A 17,250-nucleotide genomic window follows, 5' to 3' on the forward strand; every position below is an offset into this window, starting at 1 on the left:
AAGAAAATTAAAATGGGGTAAGGATGGCAATTAATTCATTTTTTTTAATTAAATATATATAACTTGTGGCTCTTGGTGGAAAAAGTTTGGGCCTGGGGGCCATTTATGGGACCATTATTGGTTTTTTTTATTGCACAGCACCTTTTAGAAAATATAATATAATTTAATTTAAAAAGAAAGCTAAAAAAACAGCAAATCAGTAATTTTAAAGTAAGAATATTAAGAAAAAAAGTAGTAATTTTACAAGAATAATAGTGAAAAATAAAAAATTCAAATTAGATAGAAAATGTCCGACAGAAAAGTTTATAATTTTACAACAATAAAGTCAAAATATTGAGAGGAAAAAGTGATATCTCAATGGGAAAAAATAGCAGTTTTATGAGCACAAACTCGTAATATTTTGAGGAAAAATAATGTAATTTTAGTAACAGAATTGAAATATTTAAGACAAAGTCGAGTATTTTGAGAAAAAAAATAAAGTTGTAATTTTTGGAAAATAAATTTTGGTGAAATCACAATGTAAGAATAAAAATAATATGAGAATAAAATCATAATATGAGAAGAAATTTAAAATGGGGTAAGGATGGCAATTCATTCATTAGAAAATAAAAAAATTTAAAATTAAAAATTAAATATATATAACTTTGTTATATATACATTGTTTCACTATGTGGCTCTTGGTGGAAAAAGTTTGGGCACCCCTGATTAAAGGGGTACATCATTCCTACTCGTCTTGCTTGTTTCTCCAGGGATTTGAACTGATGCTACTGTCACTTAGCGACCCCTCGGAGAGGGTGGTCAGCGCCGTCCACCAGGTCTTCATCCCGGCATTCGCCGCCTGGACGACAGAATTGGGAAGCCTCTACACTTTGCTCATCCCGTCTCTCTTGGCCCGTATCGAGAAACTCCTCAAGGTGTTGTGTTGACGTTTCATCCTATGGTGTGTTTGACGTGCACGCCGTCACTCGTGATTTTTTTATGTATTATGTAGCAGGGGGAGCATGGCCTGGATGAACACAAGTTGCATGTATTCCTGTCAGCCTTGCAGAGTTTCATCCCTCCTCTGTTTGCCGTGGTGCTGCAGAATGCACCCTTCACCAGCCGAGCCAAACTCCACGGGGACATACCTGCAATAGAGGGTACAGTGTTTGGACTACTGGTGTCTCTTGTGTCAATGACTGTGTTTATTATATTATTATTATTATTATTATTATTATTGCAGTAACCCGGTTGTGCCTGATATTTTATTATTTTTGTTGGTTTCATATAGCCACTTTTAGGCCTAAAAGTGTCTAATTTAGGCCAAAATTGTGTAAAATATTCATATTTTTTGACTAATAATAGTTGATATTCAACCCCAAAAAACATGATTTATTAATTTTATAATATATAAATATATTATTATTATTATCACAGTAACCCAGTTGTGCCTTATATTTTGTGTATATATATATATATAATTTTTGTTTGTTTCATATCGCTATTTTTAGGCCTAAAAGTGTCTAATTTAGGCCAAAAATGTGTAAAATATTCATATTTTTTGACTAATAATAGTTGATATTCAACCCCAAAAAGCATAATTTATTAATTTTATAATATATAAATATATTATTATATTATTATTATTGCAGTAACCCGGTTGTGCCTTATATTTTGTGTGTGTATATATACATATTTTTTTGTTTGTTTGTTTGTTTCATATAGCCATTTTTAGGCCTAAAAGTGTCTAATTTAAGCCAAGAATGTGTAAAATATTCATATTTTTTGACTAATAGTTAATATTCAACCCAAAAAAGCATGATTTATTAATTTTATAATATATAAATATATTATTATTATATTATTATTATTATTGCAGTAACCCGGTTGTGCCTTATATTTTGTGTGTGTATATATATATATATATATATATATATATTTTTTTTTTTTTTTTTTTTTTTATTTTGTTTGTTTGTTTTTTGTTTCATATAGCCATTTTTAATGGCCAAAAATTTAGGCCAAAAATATGTAAAATGTTCATATTTTTTGACTAATAATAGTTGATATTCAACCAAAAAAAAGCATGATTTATGAATTTTATAATATTATATAAATATATATTATATATATATATCATTTATTCAAAATTATTTAAATTATATGTGCAATTTACTGTTTACGCTGTACATTGTTGTTCATATTTGATGTAATCTATTTATTCTCCACATTATTATTATTAGTATTTATTATTATACGGCATTTTTTTTTGTTTGTTTCATACAGCCATTTTTAGGCCTAAAAGTGTCTAATTTAGGCCAAGAATGTGTAAAATATTCATATTTTTTGGACTAATAATAGTTGATATTCAACCCAAAAAAGCATGATGTATTCATTTTGGAATATAATATATTATAAATATATTACTATTATTATTATTGCAGTAACCCGGTTCCCGAGGCCAGCTTCTTCCCTCCAGGATGTGGCAACCATCATTGGCAGCAGGGAGATGCTAAGCGCTCTGCTTCTTCTCTATGACCACCAGCTGGAGCATGAAGGCACCACCGGTTGGGAAAGCCTTCTCTGGGTGGTCAACCAACTGTGAGAACTACACACGCACGTACACATATTGGCATTTTTAGCACTTTTTACTACCGTGCGGACGATGTACGACTCCATACTGCTCACATGAACTTGCTTTTGTAGGCTTCCTCAGCTTATCGAGATTGTGGGTCGCATCAACGTCACGTCGTCAACATGTGTTCACGAGTTTTCCCGCTTCTTTTGGAGGTTCTGTCGGACATTCGGGAAGATTTTCACCAACACTAAGGTGAATGAAACCTGGTTGTTTATTTTAGATTACCACTGTGCTCCAATGTCTTTGAAAGTCTGTCATAATATGAAATATGAAAATGTTTTATTTTTATTGTTTTAAAGACTTTGCCCGCTTTTCAACCACCATTCATACAATCAGTGGTGATGTTTCATTTGTTCACTTCCTGCTTTCTGAATATAATTTAAGTTTTATTTTTTATTATTTTAGTTTTATTTAATTGTACTTTATTTTATTCATTTTTATTATTTTTATTTTTTATTATTTTAGTTTTATTTTACTTTATTTTATTAATTTTTCTTTTTTAAATTAATATTTAAATTTTTTTTATTAATTTATTTTTGTCACATGTGTGTGTGTATATGACGTTTTGCAGGTCAAACCGCAATTCCAAGAGATTCTTCGCCTGTCTGAAGAGAATGTCGGTGAGTCTGCATCCTAACTTATCATTTCACACTTTCATTTCACACGATTGTCCTTGAACTTAAATAAAACTAAAATCATTCTGTTTGCTAACAGCAGAAAGCACACACACCAGCAAATACAAATAAACGGTATAGATATTGAAAGGGTGAACGAAAATAAATTTCTGGGGATCACAATAGATGAAAATATAAGCTGTAAACCTCATATTACAAATATACAACATAAAGTGTCCGTAAATATTTCAGTATTGTACAAAGTAAAATTTGTTCTGAATCAGAAATCACTCCACACTCTTTATTGCTCTCTCTGGTTCTACAATATCTTACTTATTGTGTGGAAATATGGGCTAATAACTATAAAAGTAATCTTCAATCGCTAAATGTACTGCAAAAAAGGTCAGTAAGGATAATTCATAATGCCGCCTACAGAGAACAGAGACACTTACTATGGTAGCCATTATGTCATTGTATGGTCATATAACCTCATACTTCGGTACGTGACAAAAATAAATTAATAAAAAAAAATTAAAATAAAAATTAAAAAAATAAAAATTAATAAAATAAAGTAAAATAAAACAAATAATAAAAAATAAAAATTAAAAAAATAAAAATTTATAAAATAAAGTAAAATAAAATGAAACTAAAATAATAAAAAATAAAACTTCAATTATATTCGGAAAGCAGGAAGTGAACAAATAAAACATCACCACTGATTGTATGAATGGTGGTTGAAAAGCGGGCAAAGTTTTTAAAACAATAAAAATAAAACATTTTAAAATTTAATTTAAAAAAAACTTTAACTATATTAGGAAAGCAGGAAGTGAACAAATGTAATACATGACAAAATAATAATCGATAATAATACATGACAAAAATAAAATAAAAAAAATAAAAACATAAAAAAAATATTTAAAAAAATTATATTAGGAAAGCAGGAAGTGAACAAATGTATTACATGACAAAATAATAATCGACAATAATAATGACAAAAATAATATAAAAAAATAAAAACATAAAAAAAAATAAAAAAAATATTAGGAAAGCAGGAAGTGAACAAATGTAATACATGACAAAATAATAATCGATAATATTACATGACAAAAATAAAATTAAATAAATAAAAACATTTAAAAAACAAAAAAACCCTTAAATTATATTAGGAAAGCAGGAAGTGAACAAATGTAATACATGACAAAATAATAATCGATAATAATACATGACAAAAATAAAAAAAATAAATAAAAACATTAAAAAAATTATATTAGGAAAGCAGGAAGTGAACAAATGTAATACATGACTAAATAATAATCGATAATAATACATGACAAAAATAAAATAAAAAAATAAAAACATTAAAAAAAAATAAAAAAAAAACTTAAATTATATTAGGAAAGCAGGAAGTGAACAAATGTAACAGTTACTGATTGTAAAAGTACCAGATGGAGGGGTAGGATTTAATCAGCTTTGCTTCTTCCTACTCCTTTTGGACATGTGGAACTGTGAACTGATTATGTGATGCATTCAATTGTAATCTGATGCATGTTCAAATGAAATACAACCATTACCATTACCATTACACTAATGCTAATGATTCTCTCTTGTGGTTTAGATGCTTCAGCCGGGAATGGTATTCTTACCAAAGCCACTGTTCCCATTTACGCAACTGGAGTACTCACTTGTTACAACCAGGTAGTATTTTCTCACTTCCTTTTACTACAATATGGACTCTGTTCTTGTTGACAGTCGTTATTAAAGACAAGTATTGCGATATTTTGTGTCATTTCTGTAAAGGAGGAGGATCGTAAGTTGTTAGTGGGTTTCTTGGAGGACGTTATGACAACCCTGTCTTTGTCCCACGCACCTCTCGACAGCCTGAAAGCTTCTTTTGTAGAACTGGGGTGAGTCTCCCGCACAGTTGGTGCATTCGCTTGCTCACTTAAGTCAAATTGAATCCAAAATAAATCCCTGTTTGTTTGTTGAAGTGCCAATCCAGTGTACCATGAATTACTGCTGACTGTCCTGTGGTACGGCGTGGTGCACACCTCGGCATTGGTCCGATGTACCTCAGCGCGGATGTTTGAGGTAAAGACGAAAACTCACATCAATTGCACAATTAGTTGCGTAGATTTTTGTAATGTAATAAATATGATATTGATCATATTTGACAGTTAAGTGGAACATTCAAAGCTGAACATAGTGTAAAAACCAGTATGGACTAGTTGCCAGCCAAACAACCATTCACACTCACATTCATACCGATGGACAATTTGGAGTCGCTAATTAACCTAGCATGTTTTTGGAATGTGGGAGGAAACCGGAGTACCCGGAGAAAACCCACGCATGCACGGGGAGAACATGCAAACTCCACACAGAAATGGCCGAGGGTGGGGAAAGACAAAATAAGAAGCCAAAAAGTTACCACTTCCACACAAAATAGGAGAACTCATTCATTCATTTTCTACCACTTTTCCTCACAAGGGTTGCAGGAGTGCTGGAGCCTATCCCAGCTGTCTTCGGGCGAGAGGCGGGGTTACACCCTGGACTGGTGGCCAGCCAATCACAGGGCACATATAGACAAACAACCATTCACACTCACATTCATACCTATGGACAATTTGGAGTCGCTAATTAGCCTAGCATGTTTTTGGAATGTGAGAGGAAACCGGAGTACCCGGAGAAAACCCAAACTCCACACAGAGGTCCCCGTGGGCGGAATCGAACTCAGGTCTCCTAGCTGTTTGGCCTGCGTGCTAACCACTTGCCCACCATGCAGCCAATATAGAGGTATATAACTAGGATTCCTTACCTCGAAATGAAGTATTTTTGTAGTTACAGCATTGAAAGCCTGTTTTTAACATTATTAGAGCCCTCCAGACATGAAATAACACCCCTATAATCACCTTTACACTCATAATACCCACCGCAGTAGACATAATAAGAATAACTAAGCCATTTAAGACATAGATAAGTTGCTGTAAATGTTTTTTCCGGTACTGAAAGTTGGTATCGGGGGTTCGGTGTTTTATAGTTTTATAGCATATAAAGTAGCACGTGTTAAAGACCAATGTGCTTGTTGTGAGATCATTCAAACCCGCAATAAAGTCTATTGTTCCGGTGATCAAGTCTGGTGCTTGAATGTTTCACCCGAAAATTACAGCAACTAGTGACTAGTTTAGAATATTATAGATCATCACAGTGTCTTTGAATGCACCTTCTGAATGCCTTATATTTTGTTATATATACATATAGAATTTTTTGTTTGTTTCATATAGCTATTTTTAGGCATAAATGTGTGTAATTTAGGCCAAAAATGTGAAAAATATTTATATATTTTTTTAACTAATAATAGTTGATATTCAACAAAAAAACATTTATTTTATTATTTTTTTAATTAAAAATGTGATTAATTAATTATTTAATTACATTAATTAATTGTATTATATATATATGTATATATATATATATAATATAAAAAAATAATAAATCATGTTTTTTTGGGCTGAATATCAACTATTATTAATCTGGAAAAATATGTATAAATATGTATGTATGTGTATATATATATATATATTCCCAGACTAATAATAGTTGATATTCAGCCCAAAAAACATGATTTATTATTTTTTTATATTCATTTTACAATATATATATATATATATATATTAATTATTTATTATAATTTATTTAAATTATATGTGCAATTTACTGTTTACGCTGTACATTGGTGTTCATAGTTGATGTCATCTATTTATTCTCCACATTATTATTATTATGATTTATTATTATACAGAAGTCAGGCAACGACAAACAACATTTTGTTGGCAATTTCACTGCTGTGTTATTGTGCAATAACAATAAAGGAAGTCTATCTATCTAATTTAATATATTTTTAAAAGAATAGCAAGTAGCCCCAAAATTCTTAATGCAAAGTGGCAAGAAAAAAAGAAAATTATATATCATAAAACTCTCACATTTATGAGTATTTTGTAGGTATTGTGTAAAGTGTTATGTCATGGTTTCCCTTTGCAACTGCTTGGCTCCATTCGTTTTTGTATGCAATGCCACAGTTCATTTTCTATGGTAACTAGTACTCTGAAAATCCAAATAAAAACACATTTGGGGGGTACTTTTTGGGAAAAATCATTATTGAACTATAAACTATTATAATTATTGAATTATGTTTTTCCAACACGCTTCACTTCACTTTGAAAGTTCCACTTTCTGTCATAAACTTTGTGTCCAAATATTTTGTTGTTTAGCAAAAATGTTTAGCAAAAAATTGTAACCCCTTTTTTCTTGCATACAACTGTGCCAGCTTTCACTGCTTAGCTCCAAATGTTATGCAAAAACTCCTAAACGTGGCTCTGGTTCCACTGTTTTACTCCCACCTCGCTGTTGTGATCTTTTTTTTTTTTTTTTACTGGACTCAAACCTCACCACATAAATATCTGCTTATGTGTCACTAAAAAAGCCACAGTCAGCAAAAAGTCTAATTTAATTGGACGTGAAGGCTTTTTTTTTGTGATATTTTCAGTACTTCAGGTCATTCAGGAAATTTAATACTGGAGTTGGTTTTTAGAACAAAATGCCCCCCCCTTTTTTTTACCCCCTCAATGCTGTTGAATTTGACAAATCACCAAGTGCTGACTGAAGTAAAGCATAACAAATCATACGTACCTGGTTTAGAGGATGAAGTTCTAACAGTGGAACCGGACCTTTTTTTGCGCTGAACTTTTTTTGCGCTGAACTTTTTTTTTTTTTTGAGGAGGAGGAGGAGTGCTCAGCTGAATCCATTGTCAATTTTATTTATTTTTATTGTGAAGTGCTTCCCCTTTTTTCCACCATCCCATAATGTGTAGCTTTCCACCATTGTCCCACAAACCGCCAGTTAAAAGAGATGGTCTACCACAGATTCTGGATCAGATTTGTGTATTGTTGACTATTTTTTTTATAATAGAATGGATACAATCTGACCTGGAGTCTGTGTCCAGAGCCCACATGTTTATTGTTTATGTTTATTGAGTGTTATTTGTGTCGTATTCATGTTCCTGTGTGCATTGCAGCTGTGGTTCTCGCCATTGTGTGTCACTCTTTTATTATTATTATGATTTATTATTTTCTCTCTACTATCGGCGATGTCGATGTCGCTCGCTCTTGTCCAATGCCCTCCCGCATCACGTCTGGCTCTGTCCAACCCGAGCAGCTGCTGGTGAAGGGGGTGAATGAGACGCTGGTAGCTCAGAGAGTGGTGCCGGCTCTCATCACGCTGTCCTCCGACCCCGAAATGTAAGTGGAACAGCCGATAAAACAGCAACAAGTCCACCTGCGCCGCCGCGTCTCTCTCCCCCCTTCTCTTTGCTGCCTGACGGCCATCACGCTGACTCGGCCAGCCTATCAGGAGCAACGTCGTTTCTTTTACACAAAAGAATAAATCTAAGCTATTATTCCTGAAATACACATTGACTTTATAATTCAAAACAAATTTTATACATTTTTTTATACATTTTGGCACGTGTGGATCAATTCTGGCCAGGGGCGTCACTAGGTTCTGAGGACAGGAGGGGCGGGGCTTAGCCCCCCTGGAGATGCACAGCATATGAATGAATGTAATAGACATAAAAAAAAAATCCAAAAAAACGAACAAGAACAGATTTAGTATAGATACTCAATTATTTACACAAGTACACACAATCTACACTGCAAAATCATTCTGTACAGTGGACAGTGATCAATTGTATAATAATCATTATTATATTATGAATTAGCCTATTATTATTATTATTACTATCATCGTTATTTTTCTTCTGATTATTACTACTACTAATAGTAGTAGTAGGTTAGTATTAGCCTGCTTATTGGCTTGCTTGTTAGCCTGCTTTTGCCCTATTAATATAATATTAATATTGTATTATATTAATTTATATTATATTAATATTAAATTTGTCTGAATTTTTTGGTAAAAAAAATATTTTAAAAAAATCAAAAAATAAAACATTATTTAGGGGGGATTAAGAACATTTTAGGGGGTACCCTAATTATTAATATTAATAATAATTACATTAATAATATTTTAGAGGTTCTTCGGTACCCCTAAAATGTTCTTAATCGCCCCTAAATCAATTTATATTTTTTTATTTTAATATTAGTATATTTTAATATTAAATTTGTCAGAATTTTTTTGTAAAAATAAATCAATAAAAAATATTTAAAAAAAACTCAAAAAATGTAAAATCATTTAGGAGGGATTAAGAACATTGTAGGGGGTACCGAAGCCCCTCTAACTTATTATTAATATAATTAGGGTACCCCCTACAATGTTCTTAATCCCCCCTAAATAATTTTATATTTTTTTATTTTAATATTAGTATATTTTAATATTAATATTAAATTTGTCAGAATTTTTTTGTAAAAAAAAATCAATAAAAAATATTTTTTAAAATAAAAAATATACAATTATTTAGGGGGGTTTAAGAACATTTTAGGGGGTACCGAAGACACTCTAAAATATTATTAAAATAGCATAATATAATTAATATTAGTATAAGTATTAATTTATATTATATTAATATAAAATTTGTCAGAATTTTTTTGTAAAAAAATCAATAAAAAATATTTTAAAAATAAAATTATTCAGGAGAGTTTAAGACCATTTTAGGGGGTACCGAAGCCCCTCTAACTTATTATTAATATAATTAGGGTACCCCCTAAAATGTTCTTAATCCCCCCTAAATAATTTTATATTTTTTGATTTTAATATTAGTATATTTTAATATTAATATTAAATTTGTCAGAATTTTTTTGTAAAAAAAATCAATAAAAAATATTTTTTAAAATAAAAAATATACAATTATTTAGGGGGGTTTAAGAACATTTTAGGGGGTACCGAAGACACTCTAAAATATTATTAAAATAGCATAATATAATTAATATTAGTATAAGTATTAATTTATATTATATTAATATAAAATTTGTCACAATTTTTTTTGTAAAAAAATCAATAAAAAATATTTTAAAAAAATATAAAATTATTCAGGAGAGTTTAAGAACATTTTAGGGGGTACCGAAGCCCCTTTAAAATAGGCCTAATGACGCCACTGATTCTGGCTCTACATTTTGCCTGATCTGTGTTGACGATATCCTTTGGTTGCTCCTGTATCGGCTCAAGCTGAGCAGCACATGCTCCATTAACCGTATTCCCATTCGTCGGTGCTCTCATCCGCTGCCATCTTTCATCTTCTTGTCACGTCCAATCCCAGCATGCACCTTCCACTCCCACCTATTCACTGAGACTGGGGCCCTCCTCCTGATAAAACTAGCATTTGGTTTCTCCATTTTCACCGTCTCGATCCCCCTCTCTCCTCCCCCCTCCTCTCCTGTTTCATCCCACCGTGTTGACGCCTTTGCAGTCGATTCTCCGAGGCATGAGCGAAGCATTAGTAGATCGCCGGGCGGCCCCGGCGCTTATAACACTGTGCAATGGGCCTGAATTGTGAGTCAACGACATAACACCCTTATAATAATGTCATCCAGCGGGCTGCATTCTAACAATGTAAAAACAACCAGTGAGCAGCTGTGTGCATGCTAAGCTTACATGTCAGCTTCCATTACCGCTATAAAAATGATTTGGAAGAAAAGTCGGTGTGTTCTTCCCAACATCCATGAGTCAGCGATCCCGGGAACTGGCGAGACATTTGAAATGACTGAAATATTCCTTTTATAGTGGGACAGGTTTATAAATATTTTGCTTTTGTGACATTAATGTTATTGATGATGATGTAAGCAGTAACATTGTTGGAATGCAGCCCGGCTCATCACATCATTTTCACTATGGGCAAAATCACATGTCTTATTTATGGATTTTAACATGATGAAGGAGTAATAATCAGCCATACAGTAATCCCTCGCTACTCGGCGCTTCAAATTTCACCGCTTCACCTTATCACGGTTTTACAAAAATATATTAATTTATCAATTATGCTGTTTTATGGTTCAATACGGCCTATTTTTAGTCAAAAAATATATGTATTATTTGCATAAATTAAGCAATTTCAACCAGAAAATGGCTAACTAAACAGACAAACTGGTGTCAGATTACAATGTTTGGGTGAGATACACAAGCACCAGACTTGGAACAACAGGTTTTTATTGCAGGTTTAAATTATCCCACAACAATAATCAACTTCCTGTCCGCCCCGCCACTCCTTGCACCGGGAAATAATTACAGCAACACACGAGCACGAGTCTCATTTATCATATTTCTTGAATTATGTGTACTATGTTCAGTAATATGAGTATAAATGTGACTATAGGGGTGTTATTTTATATCTATAGGTCTCTAATAATTTTGAAAACTGTATTTCAATGGTTGTAAACAGGTTTCTAAACTCCAAAGATGAAAATATTCCATTTATAAATAATGAATCCTACTTGGCGGAAATTCCGTGATTACGGTTGGGCCTGGAACCAATTAACAGCGCTAAACGAGGGGTTACTGTTTTCTCTTAAAATGTACTAGTTATTTTTAAAAATTAAAAAAATATAAATGCAACACTTCCGCTGAGATGAATGATTTCAATTTTTTTCCGTAAAAGTGAAATGCTGATTTGACAGCGTTATATTATTGTACAGGTGTGTCTTAGGCTGGACACAGTAAAAGGCCAACTTTCCTCTTGTAATTATACTTTTGTTTTTCTTAATTTTTATATATATATTATATTATATATAACATTATATATACCTGTGATTATTGTACAGATGTATCTTAGACTGGACACAGTAAAAGGCCAACTTTCCTCTTTTTTTTCTTAATTTGTATTATTTCCACAAAAATGACTGCATTTTCCCTAAATATTATATATATATTTTTTATTATATTATATATAGTATTATATATACCTGTGATTATTGCACAGGTGTGTCTTTGGCTGGACACAGTAAAAGGCTAACTTTCCTCTTGTAATTATACTTATTTTTGTGGAAAAATAGTATAATATCATATTTTTATTATATTATATATATAATATTATATATACCTGTGATTATTATACAGGTGTGTCTTAGGCTGGACACAGTAAAAGGCCAACTTTCCTTTTGTAATTATACTTTTTTTCCCCACAAAAATAAGTATAATTACAAGAGGAGAGTATATATATATATATATATATATATATATAATATTTAGGGGAAATTCATTTTTGTGGAAATAATAAAAATTTTAAAAAAGACTGCATTTTCCCCAAATATTATATATTTTTTTACAATGTTAAAACACTCAATCACTGTATTTTTATAGTATTATTGTTTTTCTTTCAGTGTTGCCCAAATACTCATTACTAGCCATCCCTACTATATAAGGTCGTAAAGTAAGCTGTACTAAATATGAATGTAATATGACCTTTTTGTTCACGATAACGATGCCATACCTGCCTGTTAAAGTTGCTTTACAGAATAACATTGTAACTTCTTAGCCAGATCAGCAAAAAACATTAAAAAAGCTGTAAAATCTAACAAGCAACCATCAGCAAAACTTTATATTAATGTTTAGTTTGTGCAGCTGGAGTCCGACTTATTATTATTATTCTTACATATGAAAGCTTGTGGTCACGTAGTGAGTTTTTTTTTTTGTGTGATGACCTTTTTGTGTGTTGGTCTCCTGCAGCTCTGTGAGGATATCTACTATTCCTGCTTTTGGAACCATAATGGAGACCGTGACGCAGAAAGAAGTAAGAATTTAATTGGAATAAAATGGTAAGCAATGGTGATGTAACTAGTGTAATTTTTTTTTTATGTAGTTGCTTGAACGTGTCAAGATGCAGTTAGCGTCCTTTCTGGAGGACCCTCAGTATCAAGACCAGCACTCGTTGCACATGGAGATCATCAGGACATTCGGACGAGTCGGCCCCAACGCGGAGCCTCGCTTTCGAGACGACTGTATGCAAAAAAATGATAATGCCAAAATAAGTTTTTGGTATTTATTTATTTATTATCTGCGTTCCTTGTTGCAGTCGTACTGCCGCATTTGCACAAACTGGCGCTGGCTAACAACAGCCAGGCGACGGAGACCAAGAGAATCGACATCGCCACCCAGCTGTTCGAGGCCTACAGCGCTCTGTCCTGCTGCTGTATCCTTTTCTTCACCTTCAAGCGTCCAAAAAGTAGCTGTGTTTTTTGGCAGGAAGAGAAAAAGAAAAGGCAAAATAACGCTTCCAATGCCTCCATTTCTGGACTACACGTAATTACAAGGTTGGTTAAGCAAAAGGGAGAACACGAGGAGGGGGAAAAAAAGCGTGAGAAAAAAAAGCAACGGAACATCAGCTTCAAGATTCCCCGGAATAGCTTTATCCCTGTCATCCCGTTCGTCTTGTCCTCCTTGTCTTCACACGCCTCGTGTCCCCTGGGAGCCACGCCCACACGGTCAGATGTTCATTCCTGTGGGTCCTGGTGAGGCGGGTACCCTATCAAAGTCTGCAGTGAAATTTCACATCGCGACAAATATAGACGGGATCTGTCCGTGGTCTCATATGGTCACACTGGCTCAATGATGATGATGGAAGTTTGAATCATTTATAGCAAGGGGTCTCAAACTCAATTTACTTGGGGGGGGGGCACTGGAGCTAGGGTCTGGGTGTAGACTGGGCCGCATCAGGTTTTACACAAAAAAAAAAAAATTGCATTTATTAAAAACAGAAAAATTTATAAATTTTGCTTTGGTTCCGATTTTCTACAAGAAAAGCTCTGATAAAACATTCTGATAAAATTTTTATTTTTCTGCACAAAATAAGATGAAAAATAAATAAATCAAGAATAAAGAAAATCAATCTGTAATAAATAAATATAATAATAATTAATAAAACGGCAAATAATAAAAAATTAAGAAACCACATATAGTTGGTGGGTAGACTAATTATTTTTTCCAGATTAAAATTAAAGCATTATTAGAACCCTGTAGACATGACAAAACAACTATAGTCACATTTATACTTTTTTTATTTACAACATATTGCGCAACTGCAGGGTCTTGAGACACATGCTAACTCGCAAACTAGAGCGCTAGCGACCTAAACAGTAGCCTTCAAGTTATTTCCTGTAAACTTAAATAGCCAAAAAATTACCACTTCCACACGGATAGGGAGGATAACTATTAACAGTTATTTAACCTTTAACATGAACATTAATCAAAACGTAATATTTTTTTCTGGGTACATGATACCATACAGCATCCATATCAAAACTTACCACTTCCACACGGATAGGGAGGATAACTATTAACAGTTATTTAACCTTTAACATGAACATTAATCAAAACGTAATAATTTTTTCTGGGTACATGATACCATACAGCATCCATATCAAAACTTACCACTTCCACACGGATAGGGAGGATAAGTATTAACAGTTATTTAACCTTTAACATGAACATTAATCAAAACGTAATAATTTTTTCTGGGTACATGATACCATACAGCATCCATACCGCACTAACATTAAACTTTCATATCAAGGCGGGGGGGCCTCAAACTAGTGCCCTGCGGGCCACATTTGGCCAAAGACACTTTACAGAAGAATGGAGTTGAATAAAGCAAGTAAACAGAGTAGAAGACACACCAGAATACAACATTCATTCGTTAATACAGAGTTCAAACATGAGTAAAAACGGAGCGGGGCACATTTTTGACCGCTTTTCCAATACACCAGCAGAAAAACAAGGTCCACACATGTGAGGTGAATTCACTCATTTGATTGGCTGATTTCACATTTACAATTTGGATCATGGAAAGAAATGACAGGAAGTACAGTGAACCAAGATCTGGACCAAATTTTTGGTGACAATGAGGGCGAGGACAGACCAGCAGATGAAGAGGTTGCTGGTGGTGAAGCTGTTCGATATCCCTCAGTAATAACCAGGTAACAAAAGAATTATATTGAATTTATTAATATGATTCCTGAACATGAAACAATGAACGGCTGTGAAGATGGCCGCAGATGTTGACGTTCATTCATTCATTTTATACCGCTTATCCTCACGGGGGGGGGTGCTGGAGCCTATGCTAGCTGTCTTCAGGCGAGAGGCGGGGCACACCCCCTGGACTGGTGGCCAGCCAATCACAGGGCACATACAGACAAACAACCATTCACACTCACAATTTGGTAATGGTAATGGTTTAATTTCATTTGAACATGTCACAGTTCCACGTGTGAAAAGAGTAGGAAGAAGCAAAGCTTATTAAATCCTACCCCTCCATCTGGTACTTTTACAATCAGTAACTGTTACATTTGTTCACTTCCTGCTTTCCTAATATACTAGTTTAAGGGTTTTTTTTCAAATTATTTTTTCAAATGTTTTTTATTTTATTGTTTTATTTTTGTCATGTATTATTATTAGCGATTATTATTTTGTCATGTATTACATTTGTTCACTTCCTGCTTTCCTAATATAGTTTAAGATTTTTTTTTCATTTTTTTAATGTTTTTTTATTTTATTTTTGTCATGTATTATCGATTATTATTTATTATACATTTGTTCACTTCTTGCTTTCCTAATATAGTTAAAGTTTTTTTTTTATTATTTTTTAAAATGTTTTATTTTTATTGTTTCATTTGAACATGCATCACATAATCAGTTCACAGTTCCACATGTCCAAAAGTCCAACATTTTTATTTTTAAAATTTTTATTTTTTTAATTTTTGTATTAATTTATTTTTGTCACGTACCGAAGTGATGCATTTGAACATGCATCAGATTACAATTGAATGCATCACATAATCAGTTCACAGTTCCACGTGTGAAAGGAGTAGGAAGAAGCAAAGCTTATTAAATCCTACCCCTCCATCTGGTACTTTTACAATCAGTAACTGTTACATTTGTTCACTTCCTGCTTTCCATAATACAGTTTAAGTTTTTTTTTTTTTTTTTTTTTTTTTTTTTTTTTTTTTTTTAAATAATGTACCAAAGTACGAGGTGATATTTGGAGTCGCCGATTAACCTAGCATGTTTTTTCCCCGGAGAAAACCCACGCATGCACGGGGAAACATGCAAACTCCACACAGAAATGGCTGAGGGTGGCAGATTTTGACATTTGCACAATAATTTAGTGACATTAGCAATATTATTCTTTGAATATTTATGTTGAGAAGCGCTCCTGTAAAGAGACGTGAATGGAAAGCGTTCATCTTAGGCCTTCATCTCCCGCAACCACACATCAGATGGTCAAAATCAGTCATGTTCTTACTTTGGCTCTAAAACACGAACATTCCTACCGATGATTCAGTCCTTAACCTCGTCCGTAGTCATTTCGGAGGAGGTGATGATCAACCACTTCCTGCCTGGTCTCAGGTGTCTGCGTGCCGACATGGAGCAGCTTTCCCCGGAACATGAGGTCAGCATACGAATGAATTCCCACAGTTATTAAAAAAAAACATCTCATTTTATTTGTGTCTCCAAATCTCACGCAAACTGTTTTTCATGGAAGAATTTTTTCCCTAAATTGTGACTAACAATCAGCCGACTATTGGCGTTTTTTTTTTTTTTTTTTCCAGACTGCTGCCTCATTCATCATAGTATCATCCTGTTTATCTGTCATATGTTCCGCAGGTGATTCTGAGCTCTATGGTGAAAGAGTGTGAGATCAAGGTGGAAAACCGCGGAATGGGAGACGCACAAGGGTGAGAAACAGAAAAGAAAATCAGGCCAAAATGTAACCATTTCTTATTTACATGTCTTATTTATAATTTACCTGAATTCTAAAGACGATATTTGAAGCAGGCAATAATTGGAAAGAGGTTATAATTATATTTAGTTTCCAAATTATATTATTGATGCTGTTTTTGTGGTTTATTATGGACAATATTAGTCATAAAATATGTGCCTTACCTCCCAAATTAAGCATTTTCAAGGCTAAATGAATGTTCACTCTGTGTCATATTTTCTTTCATGCCTACTATATTGGTTAATCTGAGTGTTAAAGTGACTATAGGGGTGTTATAACTATAAAAGCAATCTTCACTCGCAAAATGTAC

The 17,250-nt window shown here is 32.9% G+C and overlaps 1 protein-coding gene across 5 annotated transcripts in view; it reads left to right on the forward strand.

Annotated features, from left to right (window-relative positions):
* relch (RAB11 binding and LisH domain, coiled-coil and HEAT repeat containing) overlaps positions 1-17,250 on the forward strand; it is a 65,068-nt gene that overhangs the window by 41,071 nt on the left and 6,747 nt on the right. For 2 of the 5 annotated variants that reach the window (XM_058060717.1, XM_058060721.1), the window contains 14 exons: positions 750-914; positions 992-1,139; positions 2,421-2,577; positions 2,683-2,806; positions 3,186-3,234; positions 4,844-4,923; positions 5,026-5,132; positions 5,217-5,316; positions 10,641-10,723; positions 12,893-12,956; positions 13,026-13,164; positions 13,239-13,355; positions 16,522-16,610; positions 16,826-16,896. In XM_058060717.1, coding sequence (XP_057916700.1) covers positions 750-914; positions 992-1,139; positions 2,421-2,577; positions 2,683-2,806; positions 3,186-3,234; positions 4,844-4,923; positions 5,026-5,132; positions 5,217-5,316; positions 10,641-10,723; positions 12,893-12,956; positions 13,026-13,164; positions 13,239-13,355; positions 16,522-16,610; positions 16,826-16,896 — 1,493 coding nt within the window. Of the gene's footprint in view, positions 1-749; positions 915-991; positions 1,140-2,420; positions 2,578-2,682; positions 2,807-3,185; positions 3,235-4,843; positions 4,924-5,025; positions 5,133-5,216; positions 5,317-8,437; positions 8,521-10,640; positions 10,724-12,892; positions 12,957-13,025; positions 13,165-13,238; positions 13,356-16,521; positions 16,611-16,825; positions 16,897-17,250 lie in introns of all 5 variants that reach the window. The other 3 variants (XM_058060716.1, XM_058060720.1, XM_058060718.1) reach the window with 2 other exon arrangements.

The sequence above is a fragment of the Doryrhamphus excisus genome, chromosome 21 (assembly GCF_030265055.1).
Source record: "Doryrhamphus excisus isolate RoL2022-K1 chromosome 21, RoL_Dexc_1.0, whole genome shotgun sequence".
Classification (NCBI taxonomy): Eukaryota; Metazoa; Chordata; class Actinopteri; order Syngnathiformes; family Syngnathidae; genus Doryrhamphus; species Doryrhamphus excisus.